The sequence below is a fragment of the Podarcis tiliguerta genome (genome assembly GCF_965153285.1).
Source record: "Podarcis tiliguerta genome assembly, chromosome: 2".
Classification (NCBI taxonomy): domain Eukaryota; kingdom Metazoa; phylum Chordata; class Lepidosauria; order Squamata; family Lacertidae; genus Podarcis; species Podarcis tiliguerta.
This window is the reverse complement of record NC_139535.1, coordinates 52,535,507-52,553,620: the sequence shown is the minus strand read 5'-3', so window position 1 is coordinate 52,553,620 and position 18,114 is coordinate 52,535,507. Positions and strand designations below refer to the sequence as shown.

Here is an 18,114-nt window from a genome sequence, read left to right as displayed (position 1 = left end):
CCTGACTTTCCATCAATATATTGCAAGTCCTCCTACGTTGAGTATAAAATCATCTCGGCTGTCCACATAATTTTGTTTCTCAAAGACCTAGAAGTACACAACACTGCATCCACCAATATATCTACACAAATGTGTACAGATATATGTGCTTGCACGCCCACAAACAGATCATTAGTGATATATGGTTTCTGAAAATTACCATGGACTATTGGCCATATTAGTATTGATGAGATATCATACAGTCTCATTAGTATGCTGTTTGGTATTATTGGTGTTAAAGGGCTAACAGATGGTGCAGCTGAAACTCAAGTGCTATCATGTGACCTTCTGTATTATGACTTGACGGAACAGGAGTCTGTTTGTTCCGATGTAGCAAGAGACCTGATTAGACGTTGTGTTGTAACGAACATTTTTCGAAGAATTTGCAGTGTTCTGGTTTCTATTTATAGAAAAAGTCTAACAAAATTGAAAATTTCCTAAAAAACAACAACATTAGATTCATGTATACATTTCACATTAGTGTGACTTTGAACACTGATTTGGATGCCGACTATGTAAAGCTCATTACTTATAGTATGGATGGTAGTGATGGACTGCTGCTCACAGCACAGAGCTGGGGAACTTGTGAGTTCCCAGAAGTTGTTAGACTACAGCTCCCATCAGCCCTGACCACTGACCATGTTGGCAGGGGCTGATGGGAGTTGGAGTCCAACATCTGTTCACCTCTTATGCTATTATGTTCTCACTGATTATGCTTTGTATAAAAGAAGCATCTTAGAATAGTAAATCTAATAGTTGTATAAATAAAAGTTAGAAATCAACACACCCTCTTCAGTATTATTCTTTTCTGTACAAAGCTGAATTTGTGGAGGGTTATCAAACCCATGTGATGTACAGAAATTCTCTTCCATTTTTAAAAATACCATATTAAAGACAGGAGGGACTAATAGGATCTCACCATTTCACTTTACCCAGATGCCAAATGTAACATCAGTTTATTGGATTTTGGCTGACGTTTGCCAATAAACCCCCTTCTCTGTCTCCCTATGGCATTTCTATCTTGGCTTGCTTTGATAGCTCATGGCAGCAGCCATCGTTATTTGACCTTCCAATTTTACCCTCAGAACAACTCTGTCAGGTATGTTAGGCTGAAAGATAACCCAAAGTCACTCAGTGAGCTTCATGACTAAGGCAGGCTTATGAAAGTGGCTTCGTGATTTTTTTACATATAGCAGTAGACTATTTTATCATTCCTACTGTATTAATACGGCCTCACAAAGGTCTTTAGCAATATTGAATCATGTACATTTTGAAAATGCTTTCTGAACAACACAGTGTCTTTATGAAAGCTTGGAAGTATTTTCACTAATAAAAATAGTGCAGTGAGTGAGTGATTCATGCTATTGTGGTGTTGTTTATCATTAGGTATTTTTAAATTTTGGTATTTGTGAAATCCAAAAACATAAACAAAAGTGACCCAGACCTATAATTTCTTTCTTAGAAAAAAACTGGCAAAACGCCAGTCTTGTGTTAAAAATCATTTGGTCAATAAATCATGGGTCAAACAAATGCTGTGTGATAGGTGCACCTAGTCAACCAAATCAAATAATGGGATATTTGGAGCAAACAACGCTTTGGGGCGGAAAATATTGGCTGAAATCATTCAGTGGGAAATCTAGATGGCATTACACATGATACTCCTGCCTTCCAAAGAGGGCTTTTGGCTTAGACAAACACTGTGTATTAGATATAAAAATGTATTTCAGATTTAACTAACATGATGGCATGATCTCAACATGATCCAAATAGGACTGACTTATTATTTTGTGAGTATTTTCAGAAACTATACCTATATATGTATGTGCACATAATATCTCATACGCAGGCATACATATATACTCTTCTTATGTAGGTGAGTGAACAGAAGGTGGGACCACTGCGCTGCCAACCACAGTGGCGTCTCAACAAGGTGCAGGTGGCAGCTGTAGTCTCAGAGTGGCACACAGGCAGACGACAGACACAAAAAAGAAGGAAAGGAAAATGACCAAGACTTTGGCACAATGAGGAGGTGTCAGCTCAGAAGGGTGGGAGTGATGAAGTAGAATATTTAAAAGGTGTGGCAGGGAGGGAAGTGGGGATGGGAAAGGGGGCTGAGTCAGTCCCAGGATCAGTGTTGAGGGGAGAGTGGTTGAATGGACACCTCAGCAAGCTCACACGCAAAGCTACCTTGGAGCAATGAATACATGTCCCTCGGACTCAAAGCTGTTTGGCAGCAGGTATTCAAAATCTGCAACAGAAAGGTAACGTTATCCGGCAGGGGTTTGAAATGAGGGAAGAAGAAGGCTTCAGTCTCAGAATGTGACAGAAGGTAGAAAAAGAGAAAAAGAAAAAGAGAAAGAGAGGAGTAAGGGGAGAGAGAGAAAGAGAGAGAGAGAGAGAGAGAGAGAGAGAGAAAGAAAGAAAGAAAGAAAGAGAGAGAGAGAGAGAGAAAATAGACAGGAATAAACAAAAGAGGCAAAACAACTGACTAGTTTTAACAAGAGAGAAAGGAGAGAAGATTCTTTGGTAACTAGCATCATACAAAGTTATAGCCAATATGGTGCCAACATTTGGAGGATTTTGATATTTTATTGTCTATATATATATATTTATATATATATTTAAAAATCATATAATTGAAATTAAATATGTTTGATAGATTGTATATGTATTGCTTTAGGGCTATACAGTTACATATACACATATACACACATATATATCCTCATATTTATACATATACATATATATATGTATGTTTGGTAGGTTATATGGACATCTCTCTCTTATTACGATATTAACAACAAAATAAACCACATGCTCTGCTCATACGGAAAGAGAATTACCAAAACAATATTTTGTAAGAAAAATTATCTTTCAGGCATCAACATGGCCAAACCAGGGTCCTTTAGGAAGACAGTCCAACCAAAGACTTACCCATCAGATAGAGGTAAAATGCAATGCATTGTCGAGAGTGCAGCAGCTGCCTTCTAGCTGACAGTGGTCTCAAAGCACTGCAATAGCCATCCCTCCCTAGTCCAAACCATAGAACACATCCTCCAGATTTCATAGGAGCAAACAGATGCAACCATAGCAAGCACAGAGCAGCATATGTGCTCTTCCAGTGCTGAATTTCCAGCTCTATGGTCTGATTGCTTGAATTTGTCTTTCTACCTGCCTGTCAGTTTGTGATATGTCCAGTACTCTCTCTCATCTGCTTAACAGGCATTCAGCTTAAATGGGTTTATTAAAACAAAGAACTAGATGTGCAAACAGGGCGTATGCTAGATTAAGTTAAAGCTGTGCCCAGATGGGCCTCTTGAAAGTCTCCAGCCTATTTCTGAACAGAGAAATTGGAAGGATCATTTCACTGATTTTTCCCAGTGTGAGAGGAGAAATCCTCCATTTATTTCTCTAGAATGGAGATCACCATTCACAGTGGCAGGTACAGTTTCTCCACCCCTCCCAGCCAGTTCTTTTTCTGATGCTGCTAGAAATGAAAGCAGCCACAAATGTGTTGGCCACCTTGCCACCGATTTGCGTTCTCTACAACGCCACAGACCGACTGTTATTCTGGGGCAGTGTGTGTTTAGATGGCAGCCACCGCAAAAAAGAAAAGGAAAGAAAAGAAAAAGAATGGTGGTGAGAAAATTTTGCATTGTAGTCTTGCTTTTCTTAGGAATGTTTGGAGTGGCGGTGAGAGAAAAAGGAAAGACTCAAAAATATTCTCAGCAAAGTGTCTAAACTGCAGAAAAGAGCAGCTGCGAGGGGTGCTCAGCTGGAATGGCACAGTTGCTGAAGAAACAGCCAATTTACCAGTCTTCAAGGAAAGCAATAACTTGTATACCAGTTTGTTAAATTGTATTTTATTTTTCTACTGGGCTGGATGATTTTCAGTGGTGAGATGCAACAGAAGAGCGGTATCATACACCTTTAATAGTTGTGTAGAAGATGGAATTTCAAGATAGAGATTTCTAAATATATGTATATTTAAAATAAATAAGTAAGCATCGCGCCTGGCCTTTCTATTGCAAAAAAATAAAATAAAAGCCTTGCTAAATGGGTCAGGCCTCCTCAATAGCCTGCTTCTTAAGGAAGAGTGTATTCTCATTTTGAATTGAACTATACTTCATAGATCACCAGGCCTATTGTTCCTGGAACAACCTCAACCAGGAGTTTCAAGAAGAACTTAACAAGGATGGGAGAAGAAAATAAACCTGCAGGACCATGTAGGAAAATTCCCATAGGGAAGTGCAGTAATCACTCCCTGAAACCATGCTATGAAGTAGGAACAAAACCACTGCAAATTAATTCGTCCAGTTAACCCTTGGCAGGTGGTCCTGACTGATACCATGGCCATTGCTTTCAACAGCTGCTGAGAGATCTAGGAGAATTAACAGGGCCATTGTTTCCTGTATGAGTCATCTACCAGGCAACTGAGTCAGTTTCCATCCACAACACATCCTGAAGTCAGTCTGAAACAGCCAGTTTCAACCAAAACGAGCCAAGCCAAGCTGGTTTTCTACCGTCTGCTAGACCTACTTTGCCAGGAATCACAACTCTGAGATTAATTTGTAATTCCCCAATATAAGGGAGATGCTTTTCCAACAATGATATTATCATCGTCTTGCCTTGATGAATTAAACCCTTATGCAATTATTTCAACCAATATTACTTCATCAGTCAAAATGGACAGAGAGAAATCAACAGGCATGTAGTGGGATGGGCCACAACCGATACAGGAAAGGGAGATAGAATCCTTATGGACCACAGCAAACATTGCTCCCCATCCAGCAACCTTACGTTGCTCCAATACCCAGCTAGAAGCAATTTGGACCAATAGGACCCACTGCCTTATCAAACCAAGCTTATATAATACCAGGACGCCCCTATCAATTCACCCCTATCCTAGCATGAAGAAGAAGAAGAAGAAGAAGAAGAAGAAGAAGAGGAGGAGTTTGGATTTGATATCCTGCTTTATCACTACCCAAAGGAGTCTCAAAGCGGCTAACATTCTCCTTTCCCTTCCTCCCCCACAACAAACACTCTGTGAGGTGAGTGGGGCTGAGAGACTTCAAAGAAGTGTGATTGGCCCAAGGTCACCCAGCAGCTGCCTGTGGAGGAGCGGAGATGCGAACCCGGTTCACCAGATTATGAGTGTTGCTCTTAACCACTACACCACACTGGCTGGTATCTATATTGGATGGTATCTATATTATTTTGGCCTGACCTGGTATTTTAAAAGAAACAAATGAAGGATTATTGGAAGGCTGACTGAGCTCCCTGGAAGTAAAGGCCTTAATAGAGAACTAAAAAACAAACAAAAACAAAACACCACTCAAATTATTGAATTTTTCTAACTAATGGAAACCTAGCAGATCTCACTGCTCTCCTCCCAGATCTCCCAGCTCCCCTATATCTAACCCTGGTCTACAAACATCTACCTCTGCCAGGCACATCTGAGCTCTAATCACCATCTCCACAGCGTAGTAGCAATTAGCAATAATTAATTAACACTCCACACTTGGCAGCAGGATAGTGACAGCTCATAAGAGGACACAGAATTAACTGCACACCAGAATTTAATCTAAATTAATGGCTTAACTTAAAAAAACACCTTCTAAGGGATATAGCATAATGCCAAGTGAGGATAAAAAAAAGTGCTGGAGAGCTACAGAATTAATCAGAGTAACCACGAAGGAACAATGGAACCTTATTCTCACCGTAGTGGAAGATACTAATGATATTACCAATAGGGAATATAACCAACTCTTACTGGGTAAACTTCTGGTGGTACATGTGATTGACTAAAATATCACCCGCCATCATTGGATGGGCTCAGTCCAGACAAAGGCCGAATGCCTATCTTAATCAGAGAAAATGTAAGCATTCCCAATGAATATGCTAACTGCCATACCATGCTCAGTGAGCAGCCCTAAGGGAAGTCCTAAAGGGACAATCCCCTTTGACATCACTCTTTCAGCAGCAACCTGTTGGGCGTGTTACCTCTGGCAAAGCCCTCAGATCTGAATGGTCCCTTCTGGAGATGCACCTCATCAGAGCATCCTGGGGTGCCTGCTGGCTCTTCCTTGTAGAGCACAGGAACGGAGGGGTTTGGACACTCACCCCAGCTGACTCACTTCTGCTGTCACTCACGGGGCTGTGGTGGAGAGAGAAGCCCCCTGGATGGGAATCTGGAGGTGGGTTGCTGTTAAAGTCTCTCACTCTTGCTCTTCTTCTGCCGGTCTGGAATGTGCTCCAGTAAGAGTCCTCCATGGTCCGCACAATCAATGCTGTTGAAGCTTCCACTGGGTTGAATGCTCCCCAGTTCAACTAAAAGCTTAATACCTTTGCTTCTTCTGCATCTGAACCATATATATATATATATAAAGCAGAATAGCCCTGGACAGCAAGAGTAGGGAACCCCCCAGATGCTGCTGGATGCCAACTTCTATTAGCCCCAACTAGCATGGCCAATAATCCAATATTATCTGGAGGGTCATAGGTTCCTCATCCTGTTGCACAGCTTTCCTAAAGGAGCAGCAAAAGGATTCAGGCAGCCAAAGAGGCTGACAATGTGCCTAGAGCAATACAATGCAATTTGTGTGCTTATGGGCAGCAGCCTGAGGTCCAAGACACAGTTTAGCACACTTCTCTTCATGCTATATGAGCCTGTCTGCTTATGTCCTTCACCACACCTGAAGTACTGCTGTACAGAGTGTGGGAGCCACTATTTAACTGTGCTGCAAATTATATGCATTATCTCTAACATAAAAATCCACTTAACCCCACCCCCCCAAAAAAACTATTTTGCTATTTTTATTCTTAAGGGTGGGGGGAAGGAATATTTAGAGGACTGCCTCCAATAAATCTGTACAACTGGATGTTAATGTCTCTAGGGGAAACGATTTCATATATGAATTCCTTTGACTTTCTTCTCCTAGCATTCTGCACTTCAACAGTGTTCGCCACTGGAGACCCCAAGAAAGTGAATGAGATTTATAGTGCTCTGCTTTGACAATTAGAGCAATGGGGGATCTTATCAATTCAGCAACATTTTAACCAGAAGGTGATACAGATGAAGCACACCGGTCACCCTAAAGAAGCTTATAGGATTTTTGCTTAGTTCTATGGAAGGAACAATAGCAGTCAAATTTATTGCTCATTTTTGTGTATTCTCCCTAGCATGTAGCATCATAGTATTTTAGCTCTTCATTCAGCAATCTGAACATCTTTTGGTTTGACTACATAGCCCACTCTTGTGGCTGAAACAAAATGAGGGATAGCTGTTGCAGGCTTTCCTCTGACGGACACCCACTCACTTTTAATCACCGTCCAAGCAACCTTACCGCAGCTATGCATTTATATCTTAGCAGCAAATTGTCCGTTCAAGCATATCCATATCAAGACATTGATTGTGAGACCACTAAAACGCCTCTCCTTCCCCCACCAATATCTCCCACAATGCATTACAAGACATACGTGGCCCTTTGTCAGGGCAGCACAGCCATAGGTTGGACTGCTATTTTCGAACAGGACTAAAAGGCAGGGTCTGGATACAAGCCAATGAAAGGAGGAAGAGGAAAGGAATACAAAAACACTAAGTAATTATTCCATCAGCATTGCCATTACAGGGTCACCGGGAACAGGCAGCTCAATGCTGATAGAACAGGGCTGATGACGACAGACAGAACCTTAGTGCTTGAGGTCAGGTCCCTGCTGATAACTCTTTGGTGCCACAATGTGCCAGCTACCTGTACATGAACAGTGTCTCTTCCTTCCACTCTGTGTTTATGGCAAACACTTATTTTATGTCTATCTGCACACACCTTCCCAACTGCTAGGCACCTTAAGGCATAAAACATAAATGGATCAAATAGTCAGTATGCTTAACCCCTCCCCTCCCCAATTCTATTTCCTGGCACATCTCTGTGTTTCTGGATCCACTGGTCCAGGTTGTAAGAATGCATGTATCCTTGGGTAGTGACAGGGATGACTGAGAAGATCAGAGGGCAGCATATGCATCTCCATATTCAATTCATTTTGCTTTTGTGTGAATGGTAAACTCTTCACCGCACAGACTTTGCCAACTCAGGCCACGTTAAAGGACCTTTAACCCTGGGAATAACTGACAGTATAGTTGGTCCCTGTTTCAGCTTTGCCCTTGCCAAAATCAGAGTTCCAATCATGGCTTTCATTTAACCCGGGCTGTGTACACACTTCTGTTTACTCTGCACCCAGGGCACTTCCACCACTGATTTATGAAGCTGTGTACCCATGGCATTAGCCATGATCCACATCTATCCTGCCGTTTCTTCAGAAACACTGCATCTGGATGTGTTTTCTCCTAAACCAGCTTCAATCCAATTGGTAAACGTAAGCCATATGAAGACATCCATGCCCACTGATGTGGACAGGCAGTGGGTGACCTGGAAATGCATCCAACTGCACTGACATGCAAATGCAAATTGAAATGTAGCAAAAAGGGGAAAAGAGAGACCTTGCTGCATTTTAAACTGATAATGTGCAAACAGCCTCAGACCATAACATAAGGAGTGCTCTAGGATGCCTTTGTTCCCCATTGTCAATATTTTGCTTTTGCTATGGAGCAGTCTTTAATAATTCTTTTTCCTCTTCTGCTCATGCCATAGCTGGATGAAATGCTGCAGCGGATGCTGAGGTTGCACATTCCTCTACACCAGGGATGGGGAACATGGTGCTCTCCAGATGTTGCTGGACTCCAACAGCCAGCAGAGCCCATGGTCAGGGATAAATGGATGTTGTAGTTCCAAAGCATCTGGAGGGCCACAGGTTCCCCATCTTCACTGAGCTCATTATTTAGCAATACAGAACCCTGATAACAGTGGCATCTGCATTCTAAAGCGTCTGTCTCAATGTAGGTGGCCTACAGGACAGTGGCCTTGGAATTTTATCGTGGAAAGCTTCCAATACCCAGAAAGGTCTCCTGCTATTCTTAATGTCCCATGTACACATATTCATGTTCATAATTGGGGGAGATGACCAGCAGATCCTATTCTGTGTTCAAAGTGAAGTGCAACCGCTCTGCAATTCTCAGGACTTGACCCACAAGAGAAGGAGGAAACAGAAATCTATGGAGACCCAGGCTCTATCTCTAACCCCCAAAATGCAAAACAGGATGCAAAACAGTTTTAGCCTAAGGTGCCAGATAGACTGCAACTGGATTCTGAAGGTGCTGAATCAAGACCCTTGAGAGAAATTTACCACATCAAATTTAGTAAATTGTCTTCATGCTGTACCCTTTATCTATGGGAAGCTAAGGGACAGTTATTGTTTATGAACTATTTTTTGCTGGCTGCAACTTGTGAGGGTTATGTCTTTTGGGAAAACAGCTTTGATCTGCATGTAGCTAGGGTATGGACAGATCAGCCTAGTTATGTGCCCACGACAATTTCACATTCCTTTACTCATTAGTCCAGCCCAGCCCATTTGTGAATTCATCTGTGAATTTTTTAAGGTTTGTATGAAAATTGGTGTTTAAATAAGTGTTCAACTATGTTCTTAAATAGTATTTGATCACAAAATAAATTTTTAAACCCCTATTTATCTTAAGGCACACATTTCTAAATGCATTTTATCCTAAAGTATTTATTTTAATGCATTCTGGTGCATTTTTTTTATAGTTGAGACCTGTCCTGCAAAATTCTAAGGACTCTGAAGTCCTGATCTGTGTGTTCATCCAGGAGGTGTGAATTAGGTCTGTTTGCTTGGAAATGCAGACCAAAAGAAGTCCTCCTCCATCCCCACACACGCTGTGGACCTGTCTGAGATTTCTACTTTCCCTGCTGTTTCAGTACTCAAGAAGCCTAAATATTTTCTTGGGGAAGTGATATTGGACTCCATTTCCAAACACTTCTCAGTCTGAAGGTCTCTGCACAGCCCTGTCCCATTCAGGTTGAGTTGTCTTCAAGAGGAAGGAAAGCACAGGGACAAGGATAGGGGAAGAAGATTTGTAGGGTAGGCGTGAGACAGGAGAGGAGAAAGGAAGGAAGGGCGTGAGGGAGGCATTTTTGCAGGGAGAAAGAAGAGCAGGATATTAAAACTAGCTACAAAAAACCTTATTGAATTCAAACATAACAATTCCATATGAAGTTGGCTCGTCTTAAACGGATTGAGTCTCTGAGCAATGCACAGGGAAGGAGTGGGGAGATCAGTAGTGGTGAAGCTATTATGAACATAACAAGACATGTTGCTTTCAAAAAAAGGGTGAACGAGTTTGAGGGGAGGAAGTGGAGGAGCAGGAGACAGGGAGGAACAGTTTGGTGGTGGTTTGCAAGGTTAGGCGTGGCAAACGGGCAAGGTAATGGGCAAGCAGGCCGGGTAAGTGGTGAGGGGGAACGGTGAAGGTTTGGAGTGACGGGTGGGGGTACTGGACACGGGTGAGGAGAAGGGGGTGGTGGAAGGGGAGTGGTCTAAGACTGAAAATACTTGCCCTTCAATTTGCTTGGTACTGTGTGAATCCATCAGAGAGAGAAAGCAAGAAAAAACAAACAAAAAACAGAAAACAAAAAAGGGGGGTTGGGTGGAAAGGGGAAGGGGTACAAACAATATTTTATTCAATGGCTGTTTGAATAAAAATATTGTGTATCATAATCATACCGAAAGGAAACCTCTTGCAAAAAACGACATGAAAAAGAAACCAAAAATTAAAAAAAGAATAATAAAAGTACCAATAAAAAGGCCACAGTAATAAAATAATAAAAAATGTATAGATATAACTAGATAAATAGATATATATTATATAACCAACAGAAAAAATGAAATTCAGTAGCAAACAGTTTGCAACAGTCTTGATATAGAAATGTTCTTACTGAGTTAGCAGACCATGCAAAATTCAAGATTAACAAAGGATACATACAGAGAGAGAGAGAGAAAGAGAGAGGGAAAAGGAAAAGAAACAAAGGGACAAAAGAGAGGGCGAGGGTGTGGTGAGCCTGGGTCTGTTTGTGAAATGTGTGGGTGCAACTGTCTTCAGGAAGAGAACCTTACAGGTGGAGGAACCTTGGAAACAGACCACTTGTGGAGAGAAGGTCTGGCTATTATTATTATTATTATTATTGGCGCTGTGGTCTAAACCACTGAGCCTCTTGAACTTGCTGATCGTAAGGTTGGTGGTTCGAATCTCCACAACAGGGTGAGCTCCCATTGCTCTGTCCCAGCTTCTGCCAACCTAGCAGTTCGAAAGCACATCAGTGCAAGTAGATAAAAATGTACCACTGCAGCAGGAAGGTAAATGGCATTTTCGTGCACTCTGGCACTTGTCATGGTGTTCTGTTGTGCCAGAAGAGGTTTAATCATGCTGGCCACATGACCCAGAAAGCTGTCTGTGGACAAACGGCGGCTCCCTTGCTTCAGCAAGATGGATGCCACACCCCACAGTTGAATTCGACTGCACTCAACTGTCCAGGGGTCCTTTTCCTATTATTATTATTATTATTATTATTATTATTAAATTTTCTTTTGCAAACACAGCCAAAAAGTCTGGGCCTCACCCTTCCTCCTCAAATTATGCTGCATGGAGGAAAACTATATGACCACTTTAAAAAGAAATGGAAAACTTGCTAAGAAGGTGTGGGTGACCTTCTGACAAGGTGGTGCAGCAGGAGTAGCCACTAGCCGTGGTTCTGGAAGGACCAAAGGTGATGATAGCGATGGTGGAAAATGTCACCGCATCTGTATATTAAACTCAACACAACATTCAGGGGTGCGGCCGTGTCTCAGTGGTAGAGCACAAGCCTTGGAAGTGAAAGGCTCCAGGTTCAATCGCTGGCACCTGCAGATACGGCTGGGAAACACCCCTGTCCAAGACCGCAGAGAGCCACTGCCAGCCAGTGTCGACAGTACTGAGTCAGATGGGCAACTGGTCTGACTTAGTGTAAAGCAGAGTCCTACCTTTCTAAGGGAGCCAGTGAGTACCTACTCTAGGCTGCCGCAGTTGAGGTGGGATTGTGCCTTAAGCAGTGCTGTTGAGAAAGGAAACATAAAAGTGCATAAAGCTGCACATTAAGCCCTGGGCACCAATGCTGCAGAATAATTCTGTGAGCCACCATCCTGGTCTGGTTGTGATATTGACAGATCCTTTCTCTCCAGTGTCATTACTGAGCTTGAATCAGACAACAGTGGATTTCAGGGACTGAACAACCACTGTGCTATTTAGAATGCAAGTTCTGGAGCTCTTACTGCACAGTGTACAGCAGCCCTTCTCTGAAGGAGATGATGTAACTTCTGGACATAAAACCCGGAACACAGTGGCCAGAGCAGGATCTTGCAAGGAACCACCAGGGAGAAAAGGCATCCTCTGTTCTAGGTGTTTGTGGGAGATGCTGTCTGGCTGAGATCATATAGTATACTCATGGAGGCATGAGCAGGCAGGAAGAAAATGACTGATTAGAACATGCAGGGAACCTTATTTGATTCATACATGCTGGTACTGTCCTCTCATGGTACTGTACCACCAAAGAAAATATATGGGAGCATTTATTTATTTGAAAGTACCTATCACTTAGAAATGTTCTATGTTTTAATATCTATCATACGAGGAAAAAGGATTGCTAGGATATTTTCCCCTAAAACGGTAGCTTTTTTATGTGGATGGAAAGTAAGACATGGGTATATTAAAAGAATATACAACATTATTCAGGAAGACTATCATGAATTGTTGAATTAACTTTCAGTCCATGTTTTGAGTTTAACATGAGTGTAAAGTCCAGAATCTAGGATGATCCCTGTGTTGAATCTCCTTCAGAGACAAATACAGCCAACATAGGAGTATGTTTTACTCTGCTAGACCTAGTGACCTAGATTACTCATGTTCATCAATTTCAGTGGTTCTACTCTGAGTAACACTTATTTGAAAACCACCTATGGATTTAAAATACTATGCAGAAGTAAACCTCACTGAGTTCAATAGGACTTATTCTTAGGTAAGTGCACCCAGAATCACAGCCTCAATGTCTTTTTTGAAGATGGGTTACACTTTATTTAAATAAAAGCTAACAGGTTGATAACCAGATCAGAGTTATCAAGTGAAGCACTTTGGAAGATATTGGCACTATTTGACATAAAATCTGCTGTTCAAGTGGTAAGGAACTCCTTTAAGAATGAAATTTTGAGCAACTACAAGTAATGCAGTGTGTGCGTGCGTGTAGTATGGGACTTACAGAAGGTAAAGGAAAAGAAAGAGAGAAAAAGATGAGAAAGGAGAGAGATTACAGAGACAGAGGGATAAACACAGGAAGAAAAAGAGACACAGCCAGAATCACTCAGAGCAGGATGTTAGAGACGCCCTTGGAAGTCCATCCCACCCTGCGATGAGAGAGTAGGGCCCAGGGTCACACACAAGGGTAGGCTAACACACAAGTACACAGATTAATTGTAAATTAGTTAGGAAAAAATAAATCCAAAATTTAAATAAAAATAATAATGGCTTGAAACAAACAAAACAAAACATGCAAACTTTCCCAGCTTTCAAATTAACTGGCTGCTACAGAGTTATCACCTGGTACATAAAAAGCATTTAAAGCAGCAACTCAACCTCATCTCCCCTGGATGTTTTTTAAAGGTTTTAGTTTGTTTTATGCAAAGTGTCACGGGAAATCTTCACATCCCCGGGAAGCCTGTGCGTTATTCTTCCAGGAATGAAACGAAACCTCCTCTTCTTCTATGTGTAGGGTTGCTCTTATTTTTCATTTGATAAACGTTGTAAAAAGTGACTCTGGCGCTTTGTTTTCTCTTATTAGCCATCCTTAGGCTAGCTGGTGGGTTCAGGGTCACAGAGCACGCGAAAGGCCAACAGCAAACGGGAAGTATCTACTTACACTTCACCTGGAGAATCTGGTCGTTGAGGATAGCTTGGATGTAATACGTGTTGTAGTGCGGCAAGACCAAACCAAGGCTGGTAAAGGGGGGAGAGAGAAAAAGAGTGTTTCTGAAATGGCTGTGATAGTTAGGCACAAAATGGTTTGTACAGTTGCTAGCAATTGATGGATGAAGACATGGGCAAAAGCAAGAGCAGGGATGTAATATATTGACCACCCAGTATAGTACTTTAGTGAGCTATTGACACAGGATGACCTTTGGATCTGTCAGGAATGGAGCATAGTGTATTTTAACTATCACCTTCTCAAGGGGTGTATAAACTGGACCTTTATTTGCGGCACAAACTGAGGCATGGGGGTGCAGTGGAGCCAAAGAGATAATAACACAGATTCGAGGAGATGAGAACAGGCATCGACTTCTGTCTGGAGTTTCCAAGGAGCCAGGGCTCACAAGCATTTCCTCGTAATGGGGTCCATCGGCCATAGCAGGTACAGAACCCGCCCTGAGACCAGCAACAGTTATTAAGAAAATATGTGGAGATGCACAACAAACAAGGCACATTTCTAATTCTGTACATCTATTCTTCAGTGCAGCTTTCTCCAATCTGGTGCCCTCCATGTGTTTTTGAACGAGAACACTCATTATCGAAACAAAATTAAAAAAATCCTCCCAGTAGCACCTTAAAGGTAAAGGTAAAGGTACCCCTGCCCGTACGGGCCAGTCTTGACAGACTCTAGGGTTGTGCACCCATCTCACTCAAAGAGGCCGGGGGCCAGCGCTGTCCGAAGACACTTCCGGGTCACGTGGCCAGCGTGACATCGCTGCTCTGGCGAGCCATAGCCGCACACGGAAACGCCATTTACCTTCCCGCTAGTAAGCGGTCCCTATTTATCTACTTGCACCCGGAGGTGCTTTCGAACTGCTAGGCTGGCAGGCGCTGGGACCGAACAACGGGAGCGCACCCCGCCGCAGGGATTCGAACCGCCGACCTTTCGATCGGCAAGCCCTAGGCGCTGAGGCTTTAACCCACAGCGCCACCCGCGTCCCTAAGTAGCACCTTAGAGACCAACTAAGTTTGTTATTGGCATGAGCTTTCATGTGCATGCAGTTCTTCTTCAGATGCACACAAAAGCTCATACCAAAAACAAACTTAGTTGCTACCTACCTGTAACAAGCACTCATCATCGCTGCCCATTGGGCATGATGGCTGGGGCTGAAGGGAGTGTGGGAGTCTTTGAGCAACTCTAGGATAAAAAGTCCTGAAGGACACTTGCTTATGTAGCTGGGCTGGACAGGTTCTTCTGTCTCAAATAGGCCAAGTTGTTATTGCACTTTATAATGTCAGCATCAACTGCACTAGGAAATCCCTGGGGAATATGTGTATTTGCAACAAACAACTGTGCACTAGGTGGCAGCCTCACCAAGCACTTTCAGGCTTCAGTACTCAAAACGATGCCTCGAGCTACCATTAAAGTAGGGCAGCTCTCTAATTTTTGTCACAATTTAAATGCACAAAAATAAGCACATTTCTTTTAAAATGCATTATTATTAACTGAGAAGGGGACTGTGCATTAGAAATAGCTGCATTTTACCTTTCCCCATATTGCATTTCCACACATCTTATAACAATGGGTGTGCATACAATGCAGTGCAATGCACAGCTCCTCAAGAACAAAGATGCTTAAACCTTTTCAATGGATCCATCAAGATAAGGATTCTGCAGTACTTCTTCTCAGTACTGCATTATTCACTTACTGTCATTGAATAGTTATTTTTGCCCAATTGTTTGACGCCCCATTGGTTTTGGATAGGTTCTGCTAATCGTGTGTTGTATTCTACTCTGCCAGCACTAGAGTTTATTATTAAATGAGGGGTATGGAAAATACTATAAGGCAATTTGCTACTAAATCCTAGTTATCTATTTATCCATCCATCCAGCCTCATGGATCTTTTTACATGTGGGAGTAACTCTTCAAAATTATTCAGAAAGTCATTATATCATTGCCCCACTATGACTCCACTTTGAATAAAGCTCCTTTGCCTAAACCTTATACCAGCTTAATAACGGATATTATTGCCAACTGCTGGGTTTTTGTCCCAAATGTAAGCATCACATAGGATTATGAGAAGCACAATCAAATGGCAAGAACAGAAAAAGCAGACCTTACATTTTAAAAAAGCTGACTATATTCATTTTGTTTTTCCTAGTTGAATAGTAAAGCTGTAAAATGTGACAGCTGTATGTGTCATACAGGCTGAGAAAGTGTACCCCCCTCTGCAAATCATTTCTTTACAAATCTTACTATTTTTAGGTGTGGATAATGAAAGTTACATCAATATTCTTGATATTACAGGTGTTGCAGCCATGGATCGGACAGCTAAGGAACAACCCATCATTACTGGCTCAGGCTTGTTGTGAAGATAAAATGGGTAAGGAGGAGAATAATGGATGCCACCTTGAGCTCCTTGGAGGAAAGGTGGAATATAAATGCAAACAAACAAACAAACAAACAAACAAACAAACAAACAAACAAACTGTATCTGTCTAGACACCATCCTGAGCAGCATCCTGGTGCTGATGAAGAGATGCCAGCCAGATCCATTGGATCTACATCAGCCACTAGCCACAATGGTTACATTCTACCTCCACTGTTGGAGGCAGAGATCCCTACTGCGTTCTAAATAGCTCTCTTGAGATTCTGACGCACTCTTTTGGATCACCATTCATGGTGGAGGTTCAGCTGAATAGGACGAGGGAAGCTATTATTCCATGCTGCTTCTTGTTAGCTCCTTACCTGTAGTTTGTGCTTTTGATAGGAGCCCAGGTATAGGTCCTGTAGACTTTATCTATGTATCTCTGGAAGGTCAAAGGTGAAGAAATAAGAGTGAGAGCATTATTATTATTATTATTATTATTATTATTATTATTATTATTATTTCATCCATGCTTTAATAAAGCTATCGGGGCATCACACAGCAAAATAGTAAAAACACCAATATTAATTCACAATAGAAATTAAAGAATATTCATTGTAACCAGTCCTTTACGTTCTTTCATTTAAATTGACTGTGAGTCTTCCAAAACCTGCATTCTAGAAGTCTTCCCAATTGCTTCATAGCTCTTAGGCTCCTCAGAAAACAAAGGAGCCGGTTGGGTTCAAGTCAATGTAAGAGCCTGTAGGAGCAATTGTGGAAACTGCATGAACATGGTGCCACTCTGGATCGATATCAAAACCCAGAATGATGATGTAATAATCCAGAACAGCTTTTGCACTCTCTCTCTCTCTCCTAGTAAATTGGCAAGCCAGCAGCTGTGCTGCTAGCTCACTGCCACATTGCATGAAACTGAAACCTCAAACAATGCTGAAAAATGATGGCTTCCACTACTGTTTCCAGCAACGCTGACTGTACCACAAGGGCAGCCATTTCTTTTTCAGTACAAAGTCCCCAGACGCTGAAGCAGAAACTATTGTTTCAAGGTGTCATTTGAGGTTTCAAATCATGCAGTCCTGCAGTGAATCAACTTGGCAGCAGAGCTGCAGACTCCGGCTATGGGAGATGGCTATGGAGACTGTCATGATGTGTGCCTGCCCTTCTAAATTTACTACTACTCTCATCTCTGTATCCCATTGGGTGGTTAGAATCTATATAGAAGCTCCAGGAATGCAGATTGGAAACTGCCCCAGTGGTCTCGGGAATCCATCTGGATCCATCAACCTCTGAGAGAGAGCCATCCTACTAGATTCCCAAACCTTGTGGAAATACATAGTCAGTGAAAACCTAAATCTTATAAGGAACTGGTCTAACCATGACAAAATGAGCCAACAGAATCTTATCCAAATCCAGATCACTATTCTGCTGAATCAAGAACACCAGGCCCAGAGTGTGGGGACGATGGTATGTTGGGGCAACTCCATGGCTGCCATGGCAGCCATGAAATCCTGAACTGCATCTGTCAAGGCAGACTTCGTCTATATACTGCAGTCTTCCAGAACAATGACAAAATGCCCCCAAACACTGCAATTGACTCAGGCAAGGAGAATGCTTCCATCATGGCTGAGCACCAACAGGTCCTGATTACCCAAAACCAGGTATAAGCATTCAGGAGCCAGATCCAACTTAACCACCACCCTGGAGAAGGAGATGGAATGTATATAGACTCCAGCAACACCTTTCCAAGCTTTCCAAACTTGGTTGGCACTGTACCAAAAATAAGGTGCA

At 42.1% G+C, this 18,114-nt stretch overlaps 1 protein-coding gene and 1 long non-coding RNA gene across 5 annotated transcripts in view; one reads left to right on the top strand and one right to left on the bottom strand.

The window, feature by feature from the left end:
• LOC310672410 overlaps window positions 1–16,929 on the top strand; it is a 56,848-nt gene extending 39,919 nt beyond the window's left edge. Inside the window, exon 3 of the long non-coding RNA XR_014508542.1 lies at window positions 16,248–16,929. This is a non-coding gene — a long non-coding RNA (uncharacterized lncRNA). The remainder of the gene's footprint in view (window positions 1–16,247) is intronic.
• The window catches only part of CACNA2D2 (calcium voltage-gated channel auxiliary subunit alpha2delta 2), a 513,315-nt gene that overhangs the window by 26,021 nt on the left and 469,180 nt on the right, over window positions 1–18,114 (bottom strand). For 2 of the 4 annotated variants that reach the window (XM_083429356.1, XM_083429358.1), the window contains 4 exons: window positions 16,689–16,750; window positions 13,893–13,969; window positions 10,508–10,525; window positions 2,227–2,287 (listed from right to left, as the gene is read on the bottom strand). In XM_083429356.1, the coding sequence (XP_083285482.1) occupies window positions 2,227–2,287; window positions 10,508–10,525; window positions 13,893–13,969; window positions 16,689–16,750 (218 nt within the window). The remainder of the gene's footprint in view (window positions 1–2,226; window positions 2,288–10,507; window positions 10,526–13,892; window positions 13,970–16,688; window positions 16,751–18,114) is intronic. The other 2 variants (XM_083429357.1, XM_083429359.1) reach the window with 1 other exon arrangement.